The sequence below is a fragment of the Lichenostomus cassidix genome, chromosome 7 (genome assembly GCF_008360975.1).
Source record: "Lichenostomus cassidix isolate B80296 chromosome 7, HeHo_3.0, whole genome shotgun sequence".
NCBI lineage: Eukaryota > Metazoa > Chordata > Aves > Passeriformes > Meliphagidae > Lichenostomus > Lichenostomus cassidix.
Window position 1 is genome coordinate 18,757,212 of NC_139488.1, and position 25,512 is coordinate 18,782,723.

The 25,512-nt window shown below is 37.3% G+C and overlaps 1 protein-coding gene across 2 annotated transcripts in view; it reads left to right on the plus strand.

Annotated features, from left to right (window-relative positions):
* LRP2 (LDL receptor related protein 2) overlaps positions 1-25,512 on the plus strand; it is a 115,015-nt gene that overhangs the window by 60,495 nt on the left and 29,008 nt on the right. For both annotated transcript variants that reach the window (XM_085066525.1, XM_085066526.1), the window contains exons 32-56: positions 730-896; positions 1,758-1,901; positions 2,854-2,963; positions 3,867-4,044; positions 4,365-4,578; positions 5,034-5,273; positions 5,408-5,596; positions 6,556-7,476; positions 7,710-7,875; positions 8,360-8,518; positions 9,453-9,742; positions 10,709-10,912; positions 11,287-11,529; positions 12,584-12,709; positions 14,342-14,461; positions 15,284-15,415; positions 16,302-16,503; positions 16,965-17,260; positions 17,753-18,269; positions 19,102-19,254; positions 19,692-19,862; positions 21,130-21,353; positions 21,750-21,927; positions 22,863-23,059; positions 24,635-24,880. In XM_085066525.1, the coding sequence (XP_084922651.1) occupies positions 730-896; positions 1,758-1,901; positions 2,854-2,963; positions 3,867-4,044; positions 4,365-4,578; positions 5,034-5,273; positions 5,408-5,596; positions 6,556-7,476; positions 7,710-7,875; positions 8,360-8,518; positions 9,453-9,742; positions 10,709-10,912; positions 11,287-11,529; positions 12,584-12,709; positions 14,342-14,461; positions 15,284-15,415; positions 16,302-16,503; positions 16,965-17,260; positions 17,753-18,269; positions 19,102-19,254; positions 19,692-19,862; positions 21,130-21,353; positions 21,750-21,927; positions 22,863-23,059; positions 24,635-24,880 (5,787 nt within the window). The remainder of the gene's footprint in view (positions 1-729; positions 897-1,757; positions 1,902-2,853; positions 2,964-3,866; positions 4,045-4,364; positions 4,579-5,033; positions 5,274-5,407; positions 5,597-6,555; positions 7,477-7,709; positions 7,876-8,359; positions 8,519-9,452; positions 9,743-10,708; positions 10,913-11,286; positions 11,530-12,583; positions 12,710-14,341; positions 14,462-15,283; positions 15,416-16,301; positions 16,504-16,964; positions 17,261-17,752; positions 18,270-19,101; positions 19,255-19,691; positions 19,863-21,129; positions 21,354-21,749; positions 21,928-22,862; positions 23,060-24,634; positions 24,881-25,512) is intronic.

Genomic DNA, 25,512 nt, shown 5'->3' on the forward strand with positions numbered 1-25,512 from the left:
GCTAGAATTTGTTCTCCAAAGAGCAAAGCACAAGAAAGAGAGGGATTTGTGTTCAGGTGATTTTCTTCTCCTACTCTGGCAGATGAGAAATTCAGTTGCTGACTCTCACTCTGCAGCTTTCCAATGCATTTTCTCAGATCACCTGATGAGTTGCCCTTTGTTAATAAGATTTAAGCATAAGGGTACAAGTTTACCTAGAAGTAAACATACTACAAGGGAGTATGTCTGCTCCTTTAGAGATAAAACAAGAAAAGAGTGCTGCAGTTATATTTAATAAGAGCCATCAGGGGTTGCTGGTGTGACATTATTCCATGCTTGTGAATCCTGCTTAATAGGCATTAGAACCCATCACAGGTCCTGCAGAATCCTCAGAGCTTTGTCTGGCTGGTTCCTCTTCTCAGAGATTTGAAAACGCAGCTTAGAGTAGCTGAGTGAATATCCTTCTCTTGTCTGGCAGTGAGTGATCCTGCTTGCACTATTTGCTTGCTTTTTCTCAGAATTTGCATTGTGATTGCACAGTGCTGAAATTTAAGATGTTACAGCAGTTTCAATAACTGATAACCTCACTCCTGGTGAGGGAACAAACTTCTGTGTAAGTGGTTTCAAAACATCACTGGTAATACTGAACCATTCTCAGCATCAGAGAACTTTTGAGTGGGAGGGGGAAAGCATATCATAATGCCATTTTCTTGACCAGAAGCAACTCTGAATTACTCTCTGTTTTCACAGTTGAACACCCCTTCCTTATTGCTGTAAGAGATAATATAATTTATGGAATTTCTCTGAATCCTGAGGAGAAGACAAATGATGCTATGGTTCCAATAGCAGGAGTTCAAAATGGTGTTGATGTTGACTTTGACGACTCTGAACAGATGATTTATTGGGTTGAAAATCCAGTAAGTTAGTATTTGTTTCAAAATGTGCACTAAATTAAGTTTTGTTTTTTTATTTTTAAAAAGTGTATTGGACTGAAATATATTCAGTCCAATTAGCTTTGCTGGTAAAAAATTTGTTAAATGGAAAAGATCTAAATAGTGGGGTTTTTGTTGTTGTTTTGTGATTTTTTTTGTTGTTTGTTTGTTTGCTTGTTTTTCCTAGGACAAGTAAAGAAGCTTCATCTCTTTTGTAAAGTAGTTCTTATTTTTGTCAGCAGAGACATTTGATTAATGTTTTTTCTGGCTCAGAGACATGAGCAGGAAATACTGGAGAGCACTGACAGACCCATACGCTCAGCCCCACTGTGCTATAGTCCACTCTCTCTCCTTTCTTGACTTACAACTCAATTCTGCAAACACAGTCAGAACACATCTCCTTGAGAGCAGTGTATTGGACACAAGGATTCAGCAAGAAGCATTCTGTTGCTGTCTAAGAAATTTTAGTTTTAGTTTAATTTTTAGTTTAATTTTTCAGTTTTTTGCTGAGATTCTGATTGCTTTCTGAAGCATCATTTTCAATTCTGCACTGAGATATTTAGATAGCATACTGATACAATGTGGTAAAGGAATTAAGGATGTGCATGGAACATGTGATCAGTGCATCCTTTTCCAAAAGTTGTGCCTGCTCTGAGATGGCAACAACAACCTGTTGTCCGTTTTTTACTCTTGGTTATGCTCTATCTCTGCCTCTGCCTTCTCCCTTCTTGAAATGGACTAGTGTTAGAAAAGATTGCAATATAAGAGAACTTCTCATGTAGTTGGAACGGAAAAGTGTTTTCTGCTCTTGACATTTCTTCTACTTTTGTTATTTTTTTTTCCAAGGGTGAAATTCACAGAGTGAGGTCAGATGGAGCCAACAGGACAGTTTTTGCTCCAGCAGCTGTTATTGGTGCTCCTATTGGTCTGGCATTGGACTGGATATCTGCAAACCTGTATTACACTAACCCAGGGACACAGTCAATTGAGGTAATTATTTAAGAGGGACAATTGGAAAATGAGAGCCTAGATTTTTTTGCTGTTATGTGTACAGGTTGAAATTAGTAATACTTATTTAGTGAAAAATTTAAATTAGATTTATTTTACAGTGCAATCTGTAGAAAAATACTTTAAAAACTTGAACAGATCCCTAAGCTTGAACATAGTAAAAACATATTGAAAACAATCTATTCTGGAAACATTATATGTGCATAGATCTATTCTGCAAACTTTATTTGTGCATAAATCTCTTTCTTTTGTTTTTCCCCTACAACTCATTAGGCTTCTAGTGTTTAACACACAACATCTCTGATGATTAGAGTTGCTATTGTTACTATCCTCACTTCAAATCAATGATCCCAGTGCAGTGCCTCTGATAGTAAAGGAATGTTGCCATTGAATGCAGTAAGATCCATTCCCAAATGCTCTGATAACATATTATGGAGCTTTCTGGAGACAAGCAGTCTTGTGGTATGTGAAGGATAAAATTGTCATTCCGTGTAGGGAAATAGAGGATAAATAACATATAATACATTAATGACTGTGAATAAGCCCAGTCATTAGTGTTCTAGTTCCAAACTATAAATGCCTTCTATTAAATTAAAAGACAGCTAATTTGAGCAAATGAAATGGGATGCTTCCTAAATCAACATTTTCTCAACCCATTAAGGGCTTGAATGGAAACTGAGAGATTAACTATTTTTATACCTCGGATCATTCCTTGTTATCATAGGCAGGTTCTGAGCTGCAAGCAGCTCCTTCAAGGGGTGCATGTTAGAGAAGGGAGATGGTTAGGGTACAAAATAATGTTCATTTTCTTCAAGGTATTTGAGAAAGTCTTCTACAATTTCAACTCCCTTTTGATGTAGGCTTCCTTTCTGTAATTCAAAAATGTGCCATAAATTCTATGTTGCATGCTCTGACAAATTCAATGTTTGCATAGGTCCTGAAGCTGCATGGTGACATAATGTACAGGAAAACACTGATTACCAATGATGGCACCTCTCTGGGAGCTGGCACACCGACTGGTTTGGCAGTTGATCCAGCAAGAGGGTAAATTACCAAAACTGATGTTGTGTTTGCTCATGAGTGAATTCTCCATATTTTTCTTAATTTTTAGTGTTTTCAGATTTCATCCTGACTTTGACATGGTTTTGTTTATTTCATATTTGTACAGAATTTATTTATTATTTTTAAACTTCAAAAAATAATTGCATAGCTTCATAAATTACTGCATAGATATTCTCTCTCTTTAGTTTACGATATGCTTGTATGGTACCATTTTTTAATCGAAAAGAATCTCAGAATATTATGATTGTGAAAAAATACCTAAGAAATGCAAACCCAGAATAGGGAGAACTCCAAAGTCTTTCTATAAGATATCTTATAATGTCTGACTTGAGCCTATCTATAGTAGAAAGACATATTACATGTGAAAAATGTCACACAGTAAAAAGCATAGCACTAAATATAATTTTGCTGCTTGCTCCTAAAAAGAGCATTTTGCCTTTTGTCTCTTTCATACAGATTTTTTCTGACTTTGTAGTTTTAACTGAATATTGAAATCAAACTTACTCTGAAATGTTGCAGCCATCTGTGAAACAGAATTTTTATTCTCCTCCTTTTTTGTTATAATCATAATACTCTAGCGCGTTTACATGCTGATAGTATTGTGGAACGATATAAGCAAGGTTATGGATTTCTAAAAATTATTTAAGAGGCATTCCTGTCTTACAAGAGAAGCAGGCATTTCTCTTTGTTGAGAGAACAAGACTTTTTCTGTTTTTCAAATAAGCTCTTTTTCACTGTGGTTTGATTCAAAGTGAGCTGTGTTCAGCATATGCTGAAGTATTTGTCTGACAAAGGAATTGGTTTTAAGCATATACTCAAGTGACTCTCTGGTCCACTGTTTTCTTTTGCCAGTTTTGCTAACAGATCTGATGATGTCTGTTACAGGAAGTTGTACTGGACAGACCAGGGAACTGACAGTGGAGTCCCAGCAAAGATTGCCAGTGCAAACATGGATGGATCAGGCATACAAACCCTCTTCACTGGCAACCTGGACCATGTGGAGTTCCTTACCATTGACATTAAGGAGCAAAAGTTGTACTGGGCTGTCACAAGCACGGGAGTGGTAGGAGATTTTCTTTTAATTATTGCTTATTTACCTGTCTCTTCATCTGTGGTTCACATGAGTGATTCAGTTACTTCAGTTTTCTCTTATAACTGTGAGTTGCAGGACCAAGCAAAATCTGAATAGCTGTTTTTATTAAATACCATCAAAAGTATAAGAACAGAAATCATATACTGCTGTCCCTTTTCCCTCCTACCTTGTACATAAAGATTTCATGCACAAAGAGATTTTAGTAGCATGTGTTGCATTTTAGTTTTATATAATCACATTGAACTGTTATTAGAAGAAATGTAATCTTAATCTGTAAACTGATTTCGTAGATTGAGAGGGGCAATGTGGATGGTACAAATCGTGTGACTCTGGTGGTTCATCTTTCTCATCCCTGGGGAGTTGCTGTGTATGATACATTTCTGTATTACACTGATCGAGATTATGAAGTTATTGAACGAGTCGACAAGGCCACTGGCGCGAACAAAGTAGTACTGAGAGATAATGTCCCAAGACTGAAGAGCCTACGTGTGTATTACAGAGACAGTGAGTACTTGCTTGAGGGGTATTACAGGATATTCAACTTGCAAAAACTAAAACTTTGCTTAGAGACTGAATGTATGGTCTTTCAAAGGAAATGCTTTGATCTGGCTTTCAGGAAAAGGGTCAGAAGCATTGTGCCTGGTTTTGGTGAAGAGAGCCTCCACCATCTAGTTAAGGCATCTATTGGCTCGTGTTATTTTACTAAAGTAGTGTTGACTAAGAAATTTTGTTACTTTAACTTCAAATTTGTTTCATCTGATTCTTGGCCCCATTGATCTTAGATGACAAGAGACCAGCAAACCCATTGCTAACACATCTGTGCTAAAATATACAATGATCAAGATCTTTATTTTTGTCAGCTGATAATACTACACAAGTTTATGAATTTGGGTATATTTTCATAAGTGTTTGTGATGATGCTGTTGTGATTTTTGTTTTGCCATGTATGTCTTTCACAGATTCTGCTGGTTCCTCAAATGGCTGCAGTAATAATATTGGAGTTTGCCAGCAGTTTTGCCTGCCTGTGCCTCATGGATTATTCTCCTGTGCCTGTGCTACTGGCTTTCAGCTAAATCCTGATAACAGAACCTGTTCCCCATACAGTTCATTTGTAATTGTTTCTATGCTTTCTGCAATTAAAGGATTTAGTTTAGAGACATCAGATCACTCTGAAGCCATGGTTCCACTGGCCGGAAGAGGTATGTGAATATTACAATAAGAAAAAATCTTGTAGTGCCTAGTATTTTGGCATTTCTTTTTGGCAAAACACATGTTTTAAATAAGTTAGCTCATATTAAAAAGTTATTAATTATTACTTTTAAAAATTTTTCAGGACGAAATGCACTTCATGTGGATGTTCACATGCCTTCTGGTTTCATTTACTGGTGTGACTTTAGTAGCACAGTTTCTTCTCAGAATGCAATACGTAAAATTAAACCTGATGGTTCTTATTTTAGAAATGTTGTTACAAATGGAATAGGACGAAATGGGATCCGTGGCATTGCAATTGACTGGGTAGCAGGTAAGCACAGGTGAATTTAGGAGAATGTTATTCTTTACATACTATAAAATTTTTAGGCTAACAAACAGATGCGAATGGAACTATTTTGAATGGAAGTATTATGGTTCTAACATGTGTATCAATGGACTGATTTTAAAACAAGAAGTAATGGATGGCTCTTATGTTTATATAGATGTATAAAGATGAAAGTTTATCAGAATAGATGTATAGAGCCTTTTCTCTCCTGATGCTTTAATATTTGTCTTAGGTGTCTCTTCTTGTCTGTACATTTATAAGTAGCTGTGCACAGTCATTGTGAAAACATGTATGTACTGAGAAGAATGTGCAAAATCTGATATTGTAAATAAGAAAGAATGACTTTTCATTTACCCTCAGATTGCTGTGTACAAATACTACATGTTATAATGAAAAGTAAAAATAGCAGAAGTATTTTGTCTTTGAACTGTAGTTTCCACATCTACTTCCTGTTGCTACTTAAACATATTAGAGATTAATTCAAATATTAGCTCTTCAGAAAGTTAATTGCCATTAATACTTTAGTTTAATATATACATATTTACTGTATATGTGTTTTGCAAAAGTCCTTCAGTTGATTGATAGGCTTGTGGGGATGAGTTTTAGGATAATCATCTGCTCTAAACAATTTAGTTACTGTGTACAGTCCTGTGCCATAACATGGATTTCATAGTTGTGTGTTTTAAAAGGCAGCCTTACTACTGATACACATGGCAATCCATGAGGATGTAGAAATTAACTGACTACTGTCAGTTTGGTTGTGTTCTTTCCAATTCATTAAATTGTAGACAAGTACCTTATGCTTCCAACTATTAACATATTTATGACAGCTATTCATTTTGTGGTTTGGTATTTTAGTAGATTGTGTTTCTCAGGTATTGATGCTTATATTAACTTTCTCTTTTGTTTTTCTGATTTGTTTTATTTTGGTTTTTTGTATGCAGGAAATCTTTATTTTACAAATGCATTCCTGACAGAGACTTTTATAGAAGTTTTGCGTTTAAACACAACTTATCGCCGTGTGCTTCTGAAAACTACCATAGATATGCCAAGGCACATAGTAGTTGACCCAAAGAACAGATATCTCTTCTGGGCAGATTATGGGCAAAATCCAAAGATTGAACGTGCATTTCTTGACTGCACCAACAGAACAGTCCTTGTGTCTGAGGGCATTGTCACACCTCGTGGGTTGGCCATAGATCACAGTAATGGCTACATTTACTGGGTGGATGATTCCTTAGATATGATTGCAAGAATTCAACCTGATGGTGGTGATGTTGAAATCGTACGTTATGGCAGTCGCTATCCAACTCCATATGGTATCACTGTCTTTGGCAATTCCATGATCTGGGTGGATCGAAACCTGAAAAAAGTCTTCCAAGCCAGCAAGGAGCCAGGCAATACTGATCAACCAACAGTAATAAGAGATAACATTAATTGGCTAAGGGATGTTACAATTTACAACAGCAATTTCCAGTCACGTTCACCCCTTGATGTCAACAACAATCCTTGTCTGGACAACAATGGAGGTTGTTCTCATCTCTGCTTTGCCCTCCCTGACATTCAGACACCGAAATGTGTTTGCGCCTTTGGAACGCTAGACAGTGATGGCAAGAGATGTTTCATTTCAACAGATGATTACTTGGTTTTTGCTCTTGAGAATGCCCTCAGAAGTATTCACCTAGATCCTGAAAATCACAGTCCTCCCTTCCGCACAATTAATGTGTTAAGAACTGCTGTGGCACTGGATTTCGACAGCATAAACAACCGAATATATTTTACACAAAGTTATCCTTCAGGAACAGGAAGAATCAGTTATGTTAGTATTTACTCAGGAACTGGCTCTCCAACAGTAGTTGCATCTGGTAAGTGCACTGAAATTGTGATACAAAGTAATCCAATATTTAAAAAAATGGACTGCAGCACCTAGCACTGCTTGAGTCCTAAGTGTTACTACTCCAGGTTTTTAAATGGACAGATTTGCACTGGACAAATGGCATTTCAAAGAAGTCTTTGATGTTGCCAAATTATAATAAAGTGTTGCAGTATCTCAGGAAACTGTGCTGAGCTTGTGTGTATTTGCTTGCATGTGTCTAAGACTTGGGGACTCCAGATGGCATAGCCTTTGACTGGATCAACAACAGAGTTTACTACAGTGAATACCTCAATCAGACCATCAGCTCCATGGCTGTGGATGGATCAAACCGCACAGTGATCGCCCGGGTGCCACGGCCGAGAGCTATTGTATTAGATCCCTGCAGAGGGTATGTGTTGCAGTTTGTTTTGACTGCCGGTCAAACTACAATTTAGACTTTGAAAAGGCTGCCAGACACTTTTTATAACCCTAACCCTTTCTCTGTTCTACTCCTTGAATGATTCAGAAGAATTCTTGTTTTAGTATCAAAACATTTCCTGAGAGGCTGGGGCATTACTGTATTATACTGTGTTTCTAATTTCATTACTGGTTATACTGTGTTTAAAATTAAGAAAGATAAGAAATAGATTAATTGACTTTAATGGATTCATGTAGAAGATGGAAAACATTTTCTGGAGTTCACTCCTGTGGATCCCAGTGATCCCTCTAGAAGATTCCCATGTCAATGTGAGACAAAACAGAGGGAAAAGATCTTTTCCTGTAGTTTTGCACTGCACACTTCAGTGAGGGACACCAGGGTGGAAATAGCACCAAAAGCAGATAAGAGCATTGTGAGGGGTTTTAAAATGAAAATATAATCATGTTATTGACAGGTATATGTACTGGACTGACTGGAGTTCAAATGCAAAGATTGAACGAGCCACACTTGGAGGAAACTTCAGAACACCTATTGTGAGCACAAATTTGGTATGGCCAAATGGCCTTACCCTGGATTATGAAGAACAGCAGCTGTACTGGGCTGATGCAAGTCTGTATGTATTGATAACACACTTGTTTGTGTACATTTGGTTAATATTTCAATAGCTCTATGATTTATTTTTCCTCATTTCTAAACTGGTTTTCAGCATTTCAGTTGAATTTGGTACTTGGCATTATAAGATGCTAGGAGTTACTTAATAGCAGTGCAATGTCAAGTTTTAATATTGATGGGAAACTACTGTGGAATAAGAAGTTACATTATGTCCCAGTGTAGATTTTGTTCTCTGCTTTATGCATTTGTACCTGCTGTCAGTTTGTTTATCTTACTTGCAATTCAGGACTTTTTAAAGTGTCTTCTCTAGCAAATACAATCCCAGTACACATTTTACATCATTTATTGTTCATGCTTAATGCCTGTCACCTATGGAATTTAGCCTGTAATGTAGCCTTGCTGTTGTCTACCAGACAGAGCTCTACCCTTGAATTTATGCCACGGAATTTCTTCCATTAGCAGTAAAGTTTTAAAAAGTAGTTTAGTTTTCTATCCATTCAAGTTCACCCATGGTCTCAGAGAAATCACTGTAGCAATCAGACCTTTTCCTTCTGGTTCCTTCAGCATAGAAGTTTGTTTTCAGACTTCTTTGCTGTATCAGAAGTGTCGTCTGTAATGTAATAAATCCTATGGCCTGTGCCTCTATGGAATCTTCTGGGAAGAAGGTGGTTATTTGGATTTATCTGCATGCGGGCAGACAAGGCACTTGTAATGGGACGTCTATTTTAAGAGGAATTCAGGATGTCAAATGAAACATACACTTTTCTGCTTCAAACTCTAGTTAATGGAGGTGGGGGAGCCTTGCATTGCCCTAGATATTGGTGAACACTACTAAAATGTTGGATGTCAGTTGCCAGACTAATTAGGGCATGGTTTTATACATAAATTAAAAGACTTCTTTCTTTCGATGTGTAATGATTTTTGTGTTATTGTAGGCAGAAGATTGAGAGATGCACTCTCACTGGTACAAATCGTGAGGTAATTGTTAGCACTGCTCTGCATCCATTTGCAATGACACTGTTTGATCAGCACATATATTGGACAGACTGGAACACACGAAGCATTTATCGAGCTAATAAGTATGATGGTTCAGATCAGATTGTAATGATAATGAATCTTCCACAAAGACCAATGGATATTCATGTCTGGGCAAAAAGTAAGCAGCAGCAGTGTATTAACCCTTGCAACCAGTTCAATGGTGGCTGCAGTCACATCTGTGCACCAGGTAAGCTGTTACACTTGATTACTACAAGCTATTAGTGTTGCGTGTATTAGAGTTTAAACTATAACAATTCTAGTCACAAGGGGACAGCTGAAATATTTCTTAGTGTTCCCAAATTTTTAATATTTATTTTATTTATAAATGCAATCAAAATGATTGTCATTTAAGATTGTGGTATTACACCAACACACCTAAAGGTTGTGTCTGAAAAGTAAAAATTATGGGTTTCCCTAACTTACACCACAGCATTGTTTTCTGGGGTTTAAAATTTTCATGGATGAAACATGAAGTGAGTGCTTCCGGATATGCTTACGTTAGAAGTGTACACTCATACTGTATACTGATCAGATGTTTCCTACAACATACTTGAAAAATCTTTATGGTTGCTATTTCTTTATTACTTTAGTGTTACAGAGCTATTTCATATACTGTAGATTTTTGGAATTTATGATCCTCAGGCTTGGAAAACTCATCCAACGCCTGTTTTCATTTGTAGCATCTTAAATGCCATTAAAAATCTCTCTTGCCTGAAAACAACTCAAACTTCTCATTAATTTTAAGAAGTTGCAAGGAGTTTTGAACACTTGTTTTGATTTTGAGGAGTAAAATCTCAGTGGTATAGCTGTGATATTTGAAAGCATCACATGTCATCTTGCTGCCACTAAAAAGCTACAAGCAAGTACTATGATACTCCAAATTCTGATCTCAGCTCCTCTAAGGAACTCTGAACTAACTTTTGTGGGTTTTAATGGGTTTGTGTCTGCTTAACTGAGCTAAAAGTCTGGTTAAGTAACTACACTGCTATCTAAGCAAATACATCGTACAGGAATTGTGAAGATTTCTTTGTCTTTTCCAGTGTTACAGCTCTGAACACTTTCAGAGACCCCTATATTAAATGTCAGTGTTAAATTTGTTTCCCTTTTTTTGTGTCCTGTTTTTATTTTTTTGAACTGTCAAACATAAATTTAGGTCCAGCTGGTGCAGAATGTCAGTGCCCCTCTGAAGGTCACTGGTATTTAGCCAATAACAACAAGCACTGTATTGTGGATAACGGTACCAGGTGTGATTCTGGTTTCTTCACGTGCCTTAATGGGCAGTGTATCTCTGAGCGGTGGAAATGCGACAATGACAATGATTGTGGTGATGGCAGTGATGAGTTGGAAAGTGTGTGTGGTAAGCATTTAAAATAACTGCTTTAGAAAGTATGCTCTGTCTTGCCTGTTCTGTATTCTCTGTCACTTTCATGGCTTTATGATCATGGATTTTATGGCTGTAGTTTGGAAACAATCCCTTGCTTGCTCACAGCTTTGTGGTCTGAATGACTAGTGATTTGCTTCAGAATCCAGAATCACTATAGTATTGAATTTTTGTTCTGTATAGCCAATTTCTAAATTTTTAATTCAAATATGTATTTTACTTTTCATGCAGTCCGTTTTGCAGCTGTATTTGCCCTGGCAGGTAAAAATATTGTGATTTTACTTGTTCCTTTGTCAGAGAACTTGGATTATATTTTATCCACATTTCTTTTTCTTTTTAATCTTCTGCAGCTTTCCATACTTGTCAGCCTACAGCTTTCACCTGTGGCAATGGGCGATGTGTACCATATCATTACCGCTGCGATCACTACAATGACTGTGGAGATAACAGTGATGAGCTTGGCTGCTTGTTCCGAACCTGTGACTCCCACACAGAATTTACTTGCAATAATGGAAGGTGTATAGCCCTTCAGTATGTCTGCAATGGAGTCAACAACTGTTACGATAATGGCACATCAGATGAGAGGAATTGTCGTAAGTTTAGCCTTAGTATCTGTTTGAGTCTGATTCTCTAGATAAAGGAAGAGGGAAATGGGGTTTTATGTGAAGAAATCTGACAAAATCAGCAAAAAGGACAAAAGGCTTTTTAATTTACATTTCAGGTACTGTTTGTGTTATTTGAAGTAAATAGAATTGCTAAATCATATTCTGGAACACCCTAAGATACTACATAATAAATGTTGCTTTAAGTAGTCCGCCTTGATGCAACAAATGCTCATGTAGTATGCAATGTTAATTCTTGTGAGTAATCCCATGGATTTCAAAAAGATTGTTTCAGATAAATTGAATGCAGGGTTTATATTTTTGCAGGCTTAGCCTGGAATTTGACAATTGATTTTTATTTTCAGTCATGCTGTATTAATTATACTAGATTTAATCATCAGGATTGTATATTGTGACTCCATAATGGCACAGTTTAAAATTATATGCCTTATAAAAAGTTATCAGTCATGTTTTATTTACGATATAAACTTTGGTTAGTTCAATATTGACTCCTTTTGCAGTTCATCAAGATAATAACTTTTATTCACTAAGATTAAAATCTTCAATGAAAATTTATATCTGGAGTTAAAGAAATGGATGAAAATTTATGTAGGGTTCTTTTTGCATTATGTATGCCCTCTGATATATTTTTAAGCATACTGTTTGTGAAACTCTTTTTTTATTCTCAGAGGAATTTGGCTATTTGAAATCCTGCATCTATTAGCCATTTGTATTTGGTCTGATGATCATACCATACCAGCTGGTTGCAAATGTAGGCATTACAGTGTGAATACATGCCGGTTTTCATTCCCTCACCTGCAAGTATTGTCACATGGGTCTTTTGATCATGTTTTTGTCAGGACTTCTGTCAATAAAAGCAATGGTTTAACTGTTTCCATACAGCATGAGCAGTATGAGTGAATTACTTTAGCAAGTGAGCAACATGGAACTCTTAACAATGTTATATATCTTTCTGTGAGATACGGCATAACAGTATTTAAAATAGCTCTAAAGCACTTTTGCTTTCTTTCCTTCCTCCTTAAAGCGGAGCGTACGTGCCAGTCTGGTTTTACAAAATGTCAAAGCACAAACATTTGCATTCCTCGAACATATTTGTGTGATGGTGATAATGACTGTGGGGATATGAGTGATGAGAGTCCTACTCACTGTGGTAAGTTAATAGGGCCTTCATTGCTTCTCTGATATTTCTGTTATTTATTCCACTGCTCTTTACTTTTTATACAACTCCAACTCTTCTCTAAACTTCTACTTTTGTAATACTGAAGTTATATGTGCATTGTACTGTTAGCTCTTAATTATCTAAATAATGCTTTTATCTATTAAAAAAGATGATAATTTTTTGCAGCATTTTAACACAGCTTTTGAGAATTGTTCATTTTGCTTATTCTGGTCTTACTCTTTATGATTTTACGAGGTGTTTGGCAGTTAACTATTATAAACAGCTGCCTTTTTTCCAGAACTTTAACATTAGAATATTTTTCTTTCTAACCAGATGAAATTGTATATTTCTTTTAGCCCTTTCATGTGGTTATGTATGCTTTAGCATATGATTCATTGTTCATTGTAGTTTCTAGTTAGTGTGTGGAAGTGCCTGGTTTTCAATCAGTCTTAATTACAAGCCAGCTTAACTTTGCTAAAACATTTTTATTAGGTAGAAGTTAGGTAGTACTTTTCCCATCTAAAATATTATGGATCAATTTGTAAAACATAATGGATATTTTCAGATAGTGTTTTGGTTTTAGTATTGCCTGAGTAGATTATTTTTGCTTTCAATAGTTTTCCTGAAGGTACTTGCATTGAACTAACTATGTCACAGTTTTTCTAAGATATGAGTTCTATTTTTGTAGCCAGAATGTGGTCACTTTTATCTGTGAACACCAATGTGTCAAAAATATGTGGCCATAGTGAGTCTTGTTCTCCTTGTGAAAGGTGTGCTTTGTCCCTTTTACTGTTTATTACCCTGCTGAATTGCTTAAATTGAGAAGTGGTGAAGGGCAAGGAAGAGGTCGAGAAAAGGAGAATGACAGATGAAAGAAACCACAAGACGTTAATGAGCAATAGTTAATTGTCTTTGATTTTCATCATTAAAGGCACATGGAAGAGCAAGTTAAAATGCCAGACTGAATCCTTCTGGTATTTTCAAATCATCAGAGGGTACAGGAAAGTATTGGTAACTACTGGGACAAACTCACTATACATACCAGGATCAAAAGGCCCAGCTGAAGAGCAGAGTATTTGCAGCATGCTGAGCTGGAACTATTCATTGTTATGGTTTGTTCTTCACTGCCATTAAGAAAAGTTTCCCACCAGCAAGTGAAGAAAAACTGGTAGGAGGAAAACTATCTACCATGAGACATTACTTCCTTAGTGCGCATTTTGGTTTCTTGTAAAGCACTGAGTCTGCTATGGCTGGTGTGGGCACTGGAAAAATGACTATATTGGACTGTGGTCATTTTCCTGTGTGCAAATCTCAAGTATAAACATAGAACATATGTACAGTTTCTGTATGCAATCCTGTTTCCAGGGCAAATTCTGTCTACTTACTATCTAATATGTATACTCAGGGAGAGAATTAAGCTCTTTTTTTTTCATACAAATATCAAACTAGTTTGTACAATCAACTCTTTCCAGACAGGCTGAGAAAAGACATCCTTCCTAGTGTGATTTTTTCTCTTTCTTATTTGGGGACTGTAATATTTTTTGCATAACATGGACTCAAAAGCAGCTTAAGTTGGATAGGTAACAGAAAAAAAAGAAGTCATGCATAGGTTTTTTCTTCCAGTCTCTCTGACTTGCACAAATACTGAGTTTCGTTGTTCATCGGGGCGTTGTATTCCTGCTCATTGGTACTGTGATCAAGGAATAGACTGTGCTGATGGCTCTGATGAACCTGCCTCTTGTGGTAAGTCTGGGCTCAGAAGATACAACGTGGTGGGCTATGGCAAATCAGTAGTTTGTAGGCAGAAGCTTAAATCCAGACTAGGTGGAAAATAAGTACCTTCTGGGGTTTATTCACTGTCTCTAATCTGAGGCCCTGCATAATTTGAGTCTTAAATACTTAAAGCAGTGGATGGAATATGAAGGCTTTGATTGCAATAACTGATTGCTTGTAATGGGATTACATGTAATGTATAACCTCCTGTCTCTATAAGACTACGATGGTAGTGAATCATGTCAATAAGCCGCAAGAATTTTGATACTGTTTTGGATGTGAAAGCAGATGTCATGCTGTACAGGAAGTGTGCATGCAGTATTAATATTTGGGGAAAAACAAAATACGGGATGCCTAGGGGACAGATGGCACAGTATATGAGTATTATAGTAACAAATCCTGTATTGTACAATAGAAACTGATGGGAATAAGCAGAGGACTGGGGTAGGAGGTGAAAAAAAGGACAGTGATCTCCAGGGAAGAAGAGAAGGGGCCAACTGAAGTCACTGACAATTGATATTATAACATAGTTATTAATCTCACTGTAAAAGTATGAAGTTCTAAGCAAGTTCTTCTATGGCTTCAGCAGGGCTGGTAGTTCACTTTGCACATTATTGGAGTTGCACCTTTAGCTTAAGAAAATGTTTTGTAGCTTATGCATTAACTATTTTACCTTTAAGCTTCGATTTTACATTTCATTCTCATAAGCTTCTCCCTAAAATACAGTCCTCAGTAGACTTCATGGCAGTGCAAGTTAGTTTAACAAGCAGAGTGACTGTGTTCATTCTTAAGTGCCCCAAATGCGGACTTGTTCGAGCGACCAGTTCAGATGTGATGATGGAAGATGTATCCCAGCAACATGGATCTGTGATGGTGATAATGACTGTGGGGATATGAGTGATGAGGATCAAAGACATAATTGTGGTAGGTGGTTAATGCAAATAGATATTGCGCTTTGTTTGTCCTTTGGGTATTTTTTAGAAAACAAGCAGCCCCTGAACTCTCACTCACTGCCAATTTTTCTGCCCCGTAAGGTGCACATTAAGCATGAGGTACAATCTCCCTGTACCTTCATTTTCATGATATTGAATTTAAATTGAATATTTCACTGGCAAAAAACCCCAACAAAACATTGTTCTAATTTCGCAATTACTCTTCTTTGAATTGTTGAGCTTAAATGAAGTTGTAATTAACCTGGGTTGTGTGTATGATCTGGGCAGCTAGAGCAGCTTCAGTGGAGATACTCCCTGGTGATCATGCACTGCATCATGTGCATATTAATAACCACATGTTTTTGGCTTAATATCTTTGAAAACTAGTGAACAATACCAGCATATCTGTTCAGAGGGTGAGCAAAGGGAAGGACGTTTACCAAGCTTGGTCCTGCTTCTTTATTTTTTTGAGAGCAGCAGGTCATACTTGTAGTCTTTGCCCTTTTTAGCTATAATGGTGCTTCCTCTGTTTGCTCCCTGGAGCACAGAATACCTTGAAGAAAATAGGGAATAGAGACTGTTCAGCTCCCAGAAAATCTGTCTGAATATGTGGAAAGCTTATACTGAGAATCCAGTAAGATGCAGATTTCTGCACATGTCAGCATTGCGTAAGGAATCTTTGGCTCCCAGTCAGCCTCCACGAGGAGTAATGCACAGTTTTGTACATGAGAAAGTACAGTTGTATCTCTCTCTGCACGTGCAGCAGGGCATGGCTCTGGTGTGGATTGTGGGTGGATATCCAGCCTGTTTGTGTGTGGGGTGAAGGAGGGTGTCACATACAGAGTATAACTTGTTTAGTGAACATGCTTTTCCTTCAGCAAACCGCAGCTGCACAGCGGCAGAGTTCACATGTGCCAACAATCGACCCCCACTCAGGAGGTGCATTCCTCGGTCATGGGTCTGTGATGGTGATGCTGACTGCAGTGATGCTTTGGATGAACACCAGAACTGCACACGAAGATCTTGTACAGCAAATGAGTTTACCTGTAGTAATGGCTTGTGCATCCGTAACTCATACAGGTTTGTAACTACCCAAGCAGCTGTAGAAATTCTCAAACCTGCTTAATGTGAATGAGCTAATTCAAACTTTTTTTTCACACCATTAAGTTGTAAGTAGATCTGCATATTGTAATGAAACTGTTTATCTACTCTGTGTTCATGCATCAGCTTTGATTTGAAAATGCTCCAGAATTTTCTATGTTAATATCCCCATTGCTCACCATTAGCATTTCATCCTTCTTATTGTTACAAGTAACCTCTCCTGGGGTGATTCTGTCCAGTCTGTAATGCACATAGGGAATACTAGCAGGACTCACAGGATCAGGCTATGTAATTCAACCCCAGTTTCTGAAAGGAAAGTCTTTTCTATTGGAGCTAAAAATATCAACCTTCTTTGGAAATTGAGAGAGTGTATCTATCCATCTCCCCTGGAGACAGTGATTGCCTTCTTATATTTGAAGGGAGCATTCATTCTTCTTCAGGTGTGATAGGCGGAATGACTGTGGTGACAGCAGTGATGAAAGAGGATGTGTCTATGAACCATGTCAACAGCACCAGTTTACTTGTCAGAATGGGCGCTGCATTTCCAAAGCCTACATCTGTGACGGGGATAATGACTGTGGTGATGAATCTGATGAGCTGGAACATCTCTGTAGTACACCAGAAGCAACATGCTCTCCCCATCATTTTAAATGTGACAATGGAAACTGCATTGAGAGGGTTAAAGTCTGCAATCGGTTGGATGATTGCTTAGATAACAGTGATGAAAAAGGATGTGGTATGTATAGATTTATTTGCACTATATAATTTAAAATGCTTAGGCGTCTTTGAAAAAATTACTCTTAAGAAAATTCCTTAATGGCAATCATATCTATTCCATGGCCATTTGTCAGAAATTAAAATTATAAGAAATGTATATTTTTAATTTTTTTGTTTTAATTAAATCATTATGTACTGTTTTAACTGACTGTGACATTGAGCTAATTATACAAGCTAAATATATTTTATACATTGATGTGGATTACCCTTGCGTTTCCAAAGTATGCCATAGTCCATACTTTGCACTCAGGGTGTTTTGTCACAGATTTCAGAGATGCTAGAATAATTTTACATTAGATTAGATTGTTTTCTTTCGTTCTTTATTACCGCAGCCCCCATCTACATTCAGCATTTTCAGGAGGTGACAGGGAGAGAGAGACAGTGCATTGGAAAGTGACTGCACTACTACTCTGCTAGCTGGCTCCTTGAATAGAACTCCTTTCTTCCCCAGGTGTAAATGAATGCAGTGACCCTTCAATCAGTGGATGTGATCATGACTGTACAGACACACAGACAAGTTTCTACTGTTCTTGTCACCCCGGATACAAACTTATGTCTGATAAACGGACTTGTGATGATATTGATGAGTGCAATGAAACTCCATCAGTATGTAGCCAGATTTGTGAGAACACAGCTGGCTCCTACATCTGTAAGTGTGCCCCAGGCTATATCCGGGAGCCTGATGGAAAAAGTTGCCGGCAAAATAGTAATATCTCCCCATACCTTATTTTTAGCAACCGTTACTATCTGAGAAATCTCACAGCAGATGGCCAGTCTTACTCTCTCATTTTGCAAGGACTGAGAAATGTGGTGGCACTGGACTTTGACAGGGTGGAAAAGAGGTTGTACTGGATTGATGTGGGGAGGAATGTCATTGAACGAATGTTCCTAAATGGAACACATAAGGAGGCAGTGATAAGTGATGATGTGCCCAACGGGGAAGGTATCGCTGTTGACTGGGTTGGCAGGTAAGAAAATACATTTTTTGTCGTTCTGGGCTACTGAAGAAATGATATGTGAAGGAGTTTATCTTAGGGGTTTTCCCCCACTTCATATGAAATTCCTGATGAGTACTGAAATAGTTTGGATTGCTTTCAGTTTCAACTGCTCTGAAATTGTTTATCAGCATCTAATACATAACACTTTTCTTTAGTTGCTCTCATGTGTAGTATACTGAGGTTATGTCAGATTTGCTCTCTGATCAGTCAGTTGTTTGCTAGCAGTTGTTGGAGTTGGGATGCAGGTAGAAAAGTCCTAAACAGTTGGACACCCTAATTTAAACTTCACCTAGAATTTTCTGACACTTCTATTACTCTGCTTGGGAATTACACACAGATATAAGCAAAGAAATCATACAAGCAGAAGGGATGATTTAAAAAAGCCTTTTGAAAAGGACTTTTCTACCTGTTTGATGAGAGCAGAGGTGGCAGCATTGAACAATTGATGGTTCTGTGCAATATCTTACAGCCCTGGTCACAGTCCATTGCACTGCATGTCTGTTTTCCTGCTCCTGGCCTTTGTTGGTAGGACAGGAAGGGAAGAGAGGTTTAGGAATTTGTAGGCAAGTGGCATATTACTCAGCTGGGGCACCTGCAAGTGAATTTTGCATCACTGATTATGGTTACAGGAACAACAGGAGTGAAAAGGGCAGCCTAGAGCATGGTGTAGAAGAGATGTCAATGAAGTATGTGTTCCTTTACAGTGAATACATTGCTTCTAGGAGAAAAAAATTTAGAGATGCTGTGAAGCAAAATAAGAGAAAAAAATTCTATTAAATAAATCAACTCTGAAATATTTCAGAAAATTATACTGGGTGGATGGCTACAGAGATTGTCTCTATGTCTCTGAACTTGATGGAAGATTCCGAAAAAAACTGGTGGATCGGTGTGTGGATGCCAACAATACTTTCTGCTTTCAGTATCCCAGAGCAATTGTTGTTCATCCAAAATATGGGTATGACATTTTAAGAGTGCTTTTCCTTTCTTTTGCTAGTAATCTTGTGCTATTTTGAAAATCAGAAGTGATTTTTGGCTGCTTGCATTTATATTTGCGTGGTGTTAGTACTTAGTTGCAGCTTAGGAAAAATGGTAGCTTGCCTGTTCTAGTTACATATGCATGGCTGTCAGATACCATTCAAAGTGGAATTTGGTTCCTTATGGTCTAGAAAGTTCTGCTTGCAAGGCTAAAATGGTTGATAGAAGTATGTATGGTTTGGTACCTGTTGAAGGCAATTGTGATTGCACAATTGTCTGCTGTAGCAGTTAAACTAGGAAATAGTTAGCTTTCTGCTTTTCAATCTCTGCTTTAGCTCTCTGGCAGGAAATATTATGTGAGGCATGGCTTCTAATATTTACTTCAACAGTCCTAACTATAAGTATTCATTTAAACAGACACGTTTACTGGACAGACTGGGCAGATCGAGCCTATATTGGACGAGCAGGCATGGATGGCAAGGAGAAGACTGTGATTATCTCTACAAAGCTAGAGTGGCCCAATGGACTTACCATAGATTACACCAACGACAAGCTCTACTGGACTGATGCCCATCTAAATTACATTGAGTATGTGCACAGAAAATATTAAAACAACTGAATAATTGCTCATGTCAGATTGTGGTGGGAGAATTGTAGGTGCTGTAAAAATGATACGTATTTCTGCCTACTGACTTTATAGAAAATTGGGGTAAAAAAAACTGGAGCAGTAGATGATATGGATCATTAGATGACACAGCAACCTAGTTGCTACATTCACGTTCTAGGTTCCACTGAAAATCGTCCAAAAATTACAGTGAAAAGCTTCACATTGTACTCAAATATGCAGCTTCTCCATATCTAGTTATACAACCTGAAACAAAGCAAAATTGACAATAAAATCTCTTTTTTTTTGGTTGTCTTGTTTCTGCTTGTGGATGCGAGTTGAGCTGTAACTAAACTAGTTATGTGCTAATAAGTTGTGTACAAACTTTTAGAAGGTGTCTGAATGTCCATAGGTATGATATGGAATGTTCTGTTAGCAAATGGGATTTTTTTGTTAATCAAGAAAAATATACTAATTGCATCTAATACTAGAAAATTCCCACCTAAATAGCAGTAAAAATGAGTAATAGTATTCTGACTATTTCAGTGATTTTGAAATACATGACACTAAAATACTTTGAAAGAATAATTTGTATTTATGTTAGTGTTCATATTTGTATTCATATTTGCATGCAAATTTAAATTTATATTTGTATTTACTTCTTTTCTACATTAATTCTTATGGCAAATTTTTCTATGGTGAAGTGTTAAAAAAGACTTTTTAAAAAGGTATACTAATTATATGTATGTTTCTCTCTCTTCTCTCTTGTATTTCATAATTTCCCTATATAGCAAGGTGATAGTAAAAGTGTAAAATCTTGTTAAACATAGTTCATCAGAGGAAGCGCTAAATCAGAAAGACATACAAAATTTAGGGATACAGGTGGTCTGAATCATCTAGGCCAAGCTAGTCTCTTTTATGACAAAAATAATTTGTTGTAAAACAATAAATGTGCAAAATTTCATTGGTCTAGCTTATGTGCTTCTGTGGGAAGATTATACATTTCAGTGGATGTTACTCTATTCCATTTATTTCCCTGAAATAGCCTGTTTTACTTTCCTCCATATACTAAAATGAATTAGCTAAGGGTGGTAATCTGTCATTAGGGCACAAAGAAGCTGCAATTCTACATTGCATGTTTCTGCTCACCAATAATGAAGTACCATAAGCATACGTAATATGTTAAGAGAAAAGATGGGAAGAAGTTTTAGCATTTATGTGAATGTTTTGCACAAATTTTTCTTTGTGGAGGTACTCTGACCTGGATGGACATCATCGTCACACAGTATACGATGGGACTCTACCTCATCCATTTGCAATAACAATTTTTGAAGACACAATATATTGGACTGACTGGAACACAAGGACAGTTGAAAAAGGAAATAAATATGACGGATCACAAAGGACTGTTCTTGTGAACACCACGCACAGACCATTTGACATCCATGTTTACCATCCATACAGACAACCATATGGTGAGAAAACAGAATCAGATTTTTGTTTAGGGGATCAGCTTTTACCTGGGGACTAGTTGTAAAAGGCTCAGCTTTTGCCTTTGCTGAGGGGAATAAAGTGCACAGAGTAAATGTAGGCATCTACTTGACATTTGTAAATTGCCCTTTCTTTGAACAGCAATGACTAGTAATGCATAATTTTAAATTAATTTCTAAAACATCACAGCTTAATAGCATACATTTCATGTATATGAAATCACATATATTTCTCTCCTGAAATGCCTGCTTATCTAGGATTTGTTTTTCAACCTCTTACATTTCAGGTTTCGAACCAGTATAGAAGGAATCTATTGTAGATTGAAACCTATGTGTTCTGGGATTTACAAAGTATGGTAATATTTATTCTTCTCTTCCCAGTTAATAATCCTTGTGGCACCAATAATGGTGGTTGTTCCCACCTTTGCCTAATAAAAGCTGGTGGTCAGGGGTTTTCCTGTGAATGTCCTGATAACTTCATGGTCATACAGTTCGGCAATACAGCCCACTGCCTTCCAATGTGCTCTAGCACTCAGTTTCTCTGTGCAGACACTGAGAGGTAAGTCCACTGCTCACCATTGCTTTTTCCATGTGTTTTTAAGGATATATTTTACAGTTTAGTATGTTCAAAAGGGCATGAAATTAGAGATTCCTTCTGCTCTCACTGTGAGCTTGTGATGTGCTTGCAAAGAGAAAAACCAGGAAAAGACAGGCTTCCATTTTGGAAAAGTACTTCTAGACTGGCTACTTAAGTAGTACTTTTTTACTTTTCTTTCTGTTATATGGCATTGGTAATGTAGCAAAGTTTGGGTTCTTAGAAATGTACCTCCAGAAACCATTTCCTGTTGAGTTCTCAAACCTGGAACTTTCTCTCTCTCTCTTTTTTTTTTAAACATCTTTTACAATGTATCCGTTTCTGGCAAATATGTACTGTCTGCCAGTGGCCCAGGAAAGCCATTTAGCTGATGTGAGGGCACTTTTCTAACCCTTTTACTGAGACAGCAGTGGAGGGAGACGAATGGTGATATAAGAACTCTTGTACTGATGTATCACACTCTGGAGCCTTTGAGGCAGGTGTGCTTATTGGGTTGCCTTTTGAAAAAGTGTTATAAGGATAATCCCTTATGATATTCTTGTGCTAAAGTTTGGGTGAATTATTGAAATGTTACCTCGTTAAAAGTCCAATTGGAGATTGTTCTAAAAAACATGAGAGAGGATTACCACAAATAAACATAAAAATTAAATCTTTATTATTTTCTGTGAACTTCCTTCTAGAGGTCTGGCAATATCATCTGTTTATCACATTTCTGGTGACAGTATTCTAGCATATTTTGTTAGCATTTGACATATGAAATAGAAGACATAAAATTCAAGATGTTTTGGATGTTTCAAGAAATAACACTGAGACAAGACTGGTTTTTGTGCTGTAGAAGGATGGTTGTATGTCTGTAAAGACATAACCTTAACAAAGAAGACACTGTTTTCTCTTTGTAGGTGTATTCCCATCTGGTGGAAATGTGATGGACAGAGGGACTGTCGAGATGGCTCTGATGAGCCCCCAACCTGTCCACACAGGTACTGTCCTGTTGGGCAGTTCCAGTGCAATGATGGGAACTGCACAAGTTCACATTTCTTGTGCAATACCCAGCCGGATTGCCATGACAGATCTGATGAAGATCCTGTACTTTGTGGTATGTTGCAACAAATAAATACATTAAAGTGTTTTACCAGTATAAAAGATGTAATCAGCATAAAAATATCACTACCCCTTTTTCAAAGATGAAAAGGTGAGATAGACAGATGCAGTCTTTTCTATTCTTGCACCTGCTAGAGCAATTCACCTCAGAGCAAGCAGGGTAAAGGAAAGCAAAAATGTACTATATCAAAACATGAATAGTTTTTATACCTTTGAGACAGATTTGCACTGAGGTAAATTACCATCTGAGGTATAAAATTATATTATATTAGAAACAGGATTCACTTTGTTTTGTAAAGCCATGGTGATTCCCGGAGCTTCCTAATGCCCAGGTCAGCCTAACAGGTGTGCTAATTTTCAGCCTATGCTACTTGGCGTGTTGGGACAAAATTATTACACCCTCTGCATTGCACAAAATCCAGTTCATGTGGCAAGATTTGTTTTGGAGAGCTGTATGTGATAGCAGTCTTATAGAAATGTAGCGGAATTATGCTTGTGGAATAATGTTATCTCCTTAAAAACCTATCCTATTCTACATACTTACATGTAATTTAAAAAAGCACATCCTCGGTTCTCTTTTTGTAAATAATATAGTTCTGGCAGTTGCAAGATTAGTAATATAAAGCAAAGGGGAAAGCAGTGTGGCTGTATAACTGATAGTTTCATTGCCTTCCATTCCAAAGTGTTTCCAACAATGACAGAATTAAATGAAATGTCAATTTTAACTGAGTTTCAAATAGCTAAGCTCTTAAGTGTGCCACAGGGAATTTAAAAAGTAGAAATATTGCAGCTGTGTAATGCACTGATTTTAACATAGTGGGTACAATAAAAATCAGTTTAGGTCTGTGTAATTCCTTTTGCTCATTATCTCATGCATGGGAACAAAATCCTTTGGCCTAAAACATGTATGGAAATTATAATACACTGCTGTCTCTAACAGTTTGGCAGTGTATCTAAAAGAAAGTAGTAGAGTGCAGTATGGTGAGACACAGAAGTCTGGAAGAAGAGATAAGTGTTGACTCCTGTTTTCAGAGCTACCCCAGTTTGCCAGCTATGTTGACATCAGCTTTCAGTGCTTTGCCCTTTGGGAATAGACTGTATACATTTGTAGGTTGTGCAGCTGATATTAGCGTGGTCTTCTGCTATGTTTTCTGTCGTGTTCATCCATAGAGAAACAGGCTCATGAGGCAGTACACATCTAAGTTGATAGCACGGCCAGAGCCAAAATGCCATTTTAGCTCCTCTGTGAAGTGACTGGGATACCCTGCCTCAATCTTGTAGAATTCTGGGGTTGCATCCCTCTGCTTTAGGAGAAGATAGTATATGTCTTGCTCCTAGAAAAATGTTGAGTGTTAGTGAGCTTGTCTGAAGATGCCTGGGGAAAATGTGACATGTGATATTAGAAATGTGTACCTTAACTGTTTTAACTGGGCAAGTATATATGATATTTTAAAATTTTTCTGGCTTTGTTTTTAACTGTTGGTGTAAACATAAGGGCTCAATTGATAGAAGAGCAGCTGACCATTTCTGTAAGTTTCAGTATCCTAACAGCTAATTTGTATTCTTTCAGCTAATCATCAGTGTGAAACTCATCAGTGGCAGTGTGCCAATAAACGCTGTATCCCAGAAGCCTGGCAGTGTGATAGAGAGGATGACTGTGGTGACAACTCGGATGAAGATAGCATTCACTGTGCCAGTAGAACCTGTCCCCCAGGCCAATTTAAATGTGACAATGGCCGCTGCATCCCACAGTCCTGGAAGTGTGATGTGGATGATGATTGTGGCGATAACTCTGATGAGCCATTCCACGAATGCAGTAAGCACACAGCTGTAATAAGATGCTTACATCAGAGTGCACCAAAAGCAGAGTGAACTGCATTACTTAATTTTACCAAGATTGAAAGCTTTTTGGAAAGGAATATTTTCTGCAAACTAATTGCATTCGTGTAGTAAAGAGTGTTAGAAAACATAGAGACTATGTGATAATTTACTGCTTAATTATTCTTGAAGGGGAGAAAGCTTATTTATGCTGGCCAGATTTTCAGAAACTGGCAGCATGTCACTCTGACTTTCTTGATGCTAGGATTTTCTTATATGCTCTAGCGTGTGTCTCTGAATCACTGGGCATCTTGAAGAACAAGTGACCAAGTTTTGCCATCTGAGGACAAGCTGCCTCCTCTGGCTACCAGGTTTGGGGCTATTGCCAATGTTACCAGCTCTAAATAGTTTAGGGAAAAACACAATGAGTGTGTCTTGAACCTGTGATGGGTTTGTAGCATATGCAGAATACAAGCTGCATGGATTGGAAAAGATAGTAAAATCAGATACAATTAATGCTTTCTGTTTTACAACACTGAAGTTAGCAGATAGCTCTTTGTAGTCAAAATAATTGACCGTAAGTTATAAAAGTTTAGGAGAGGCAGAATAGCAAGGAGGACAGTTAAGAGC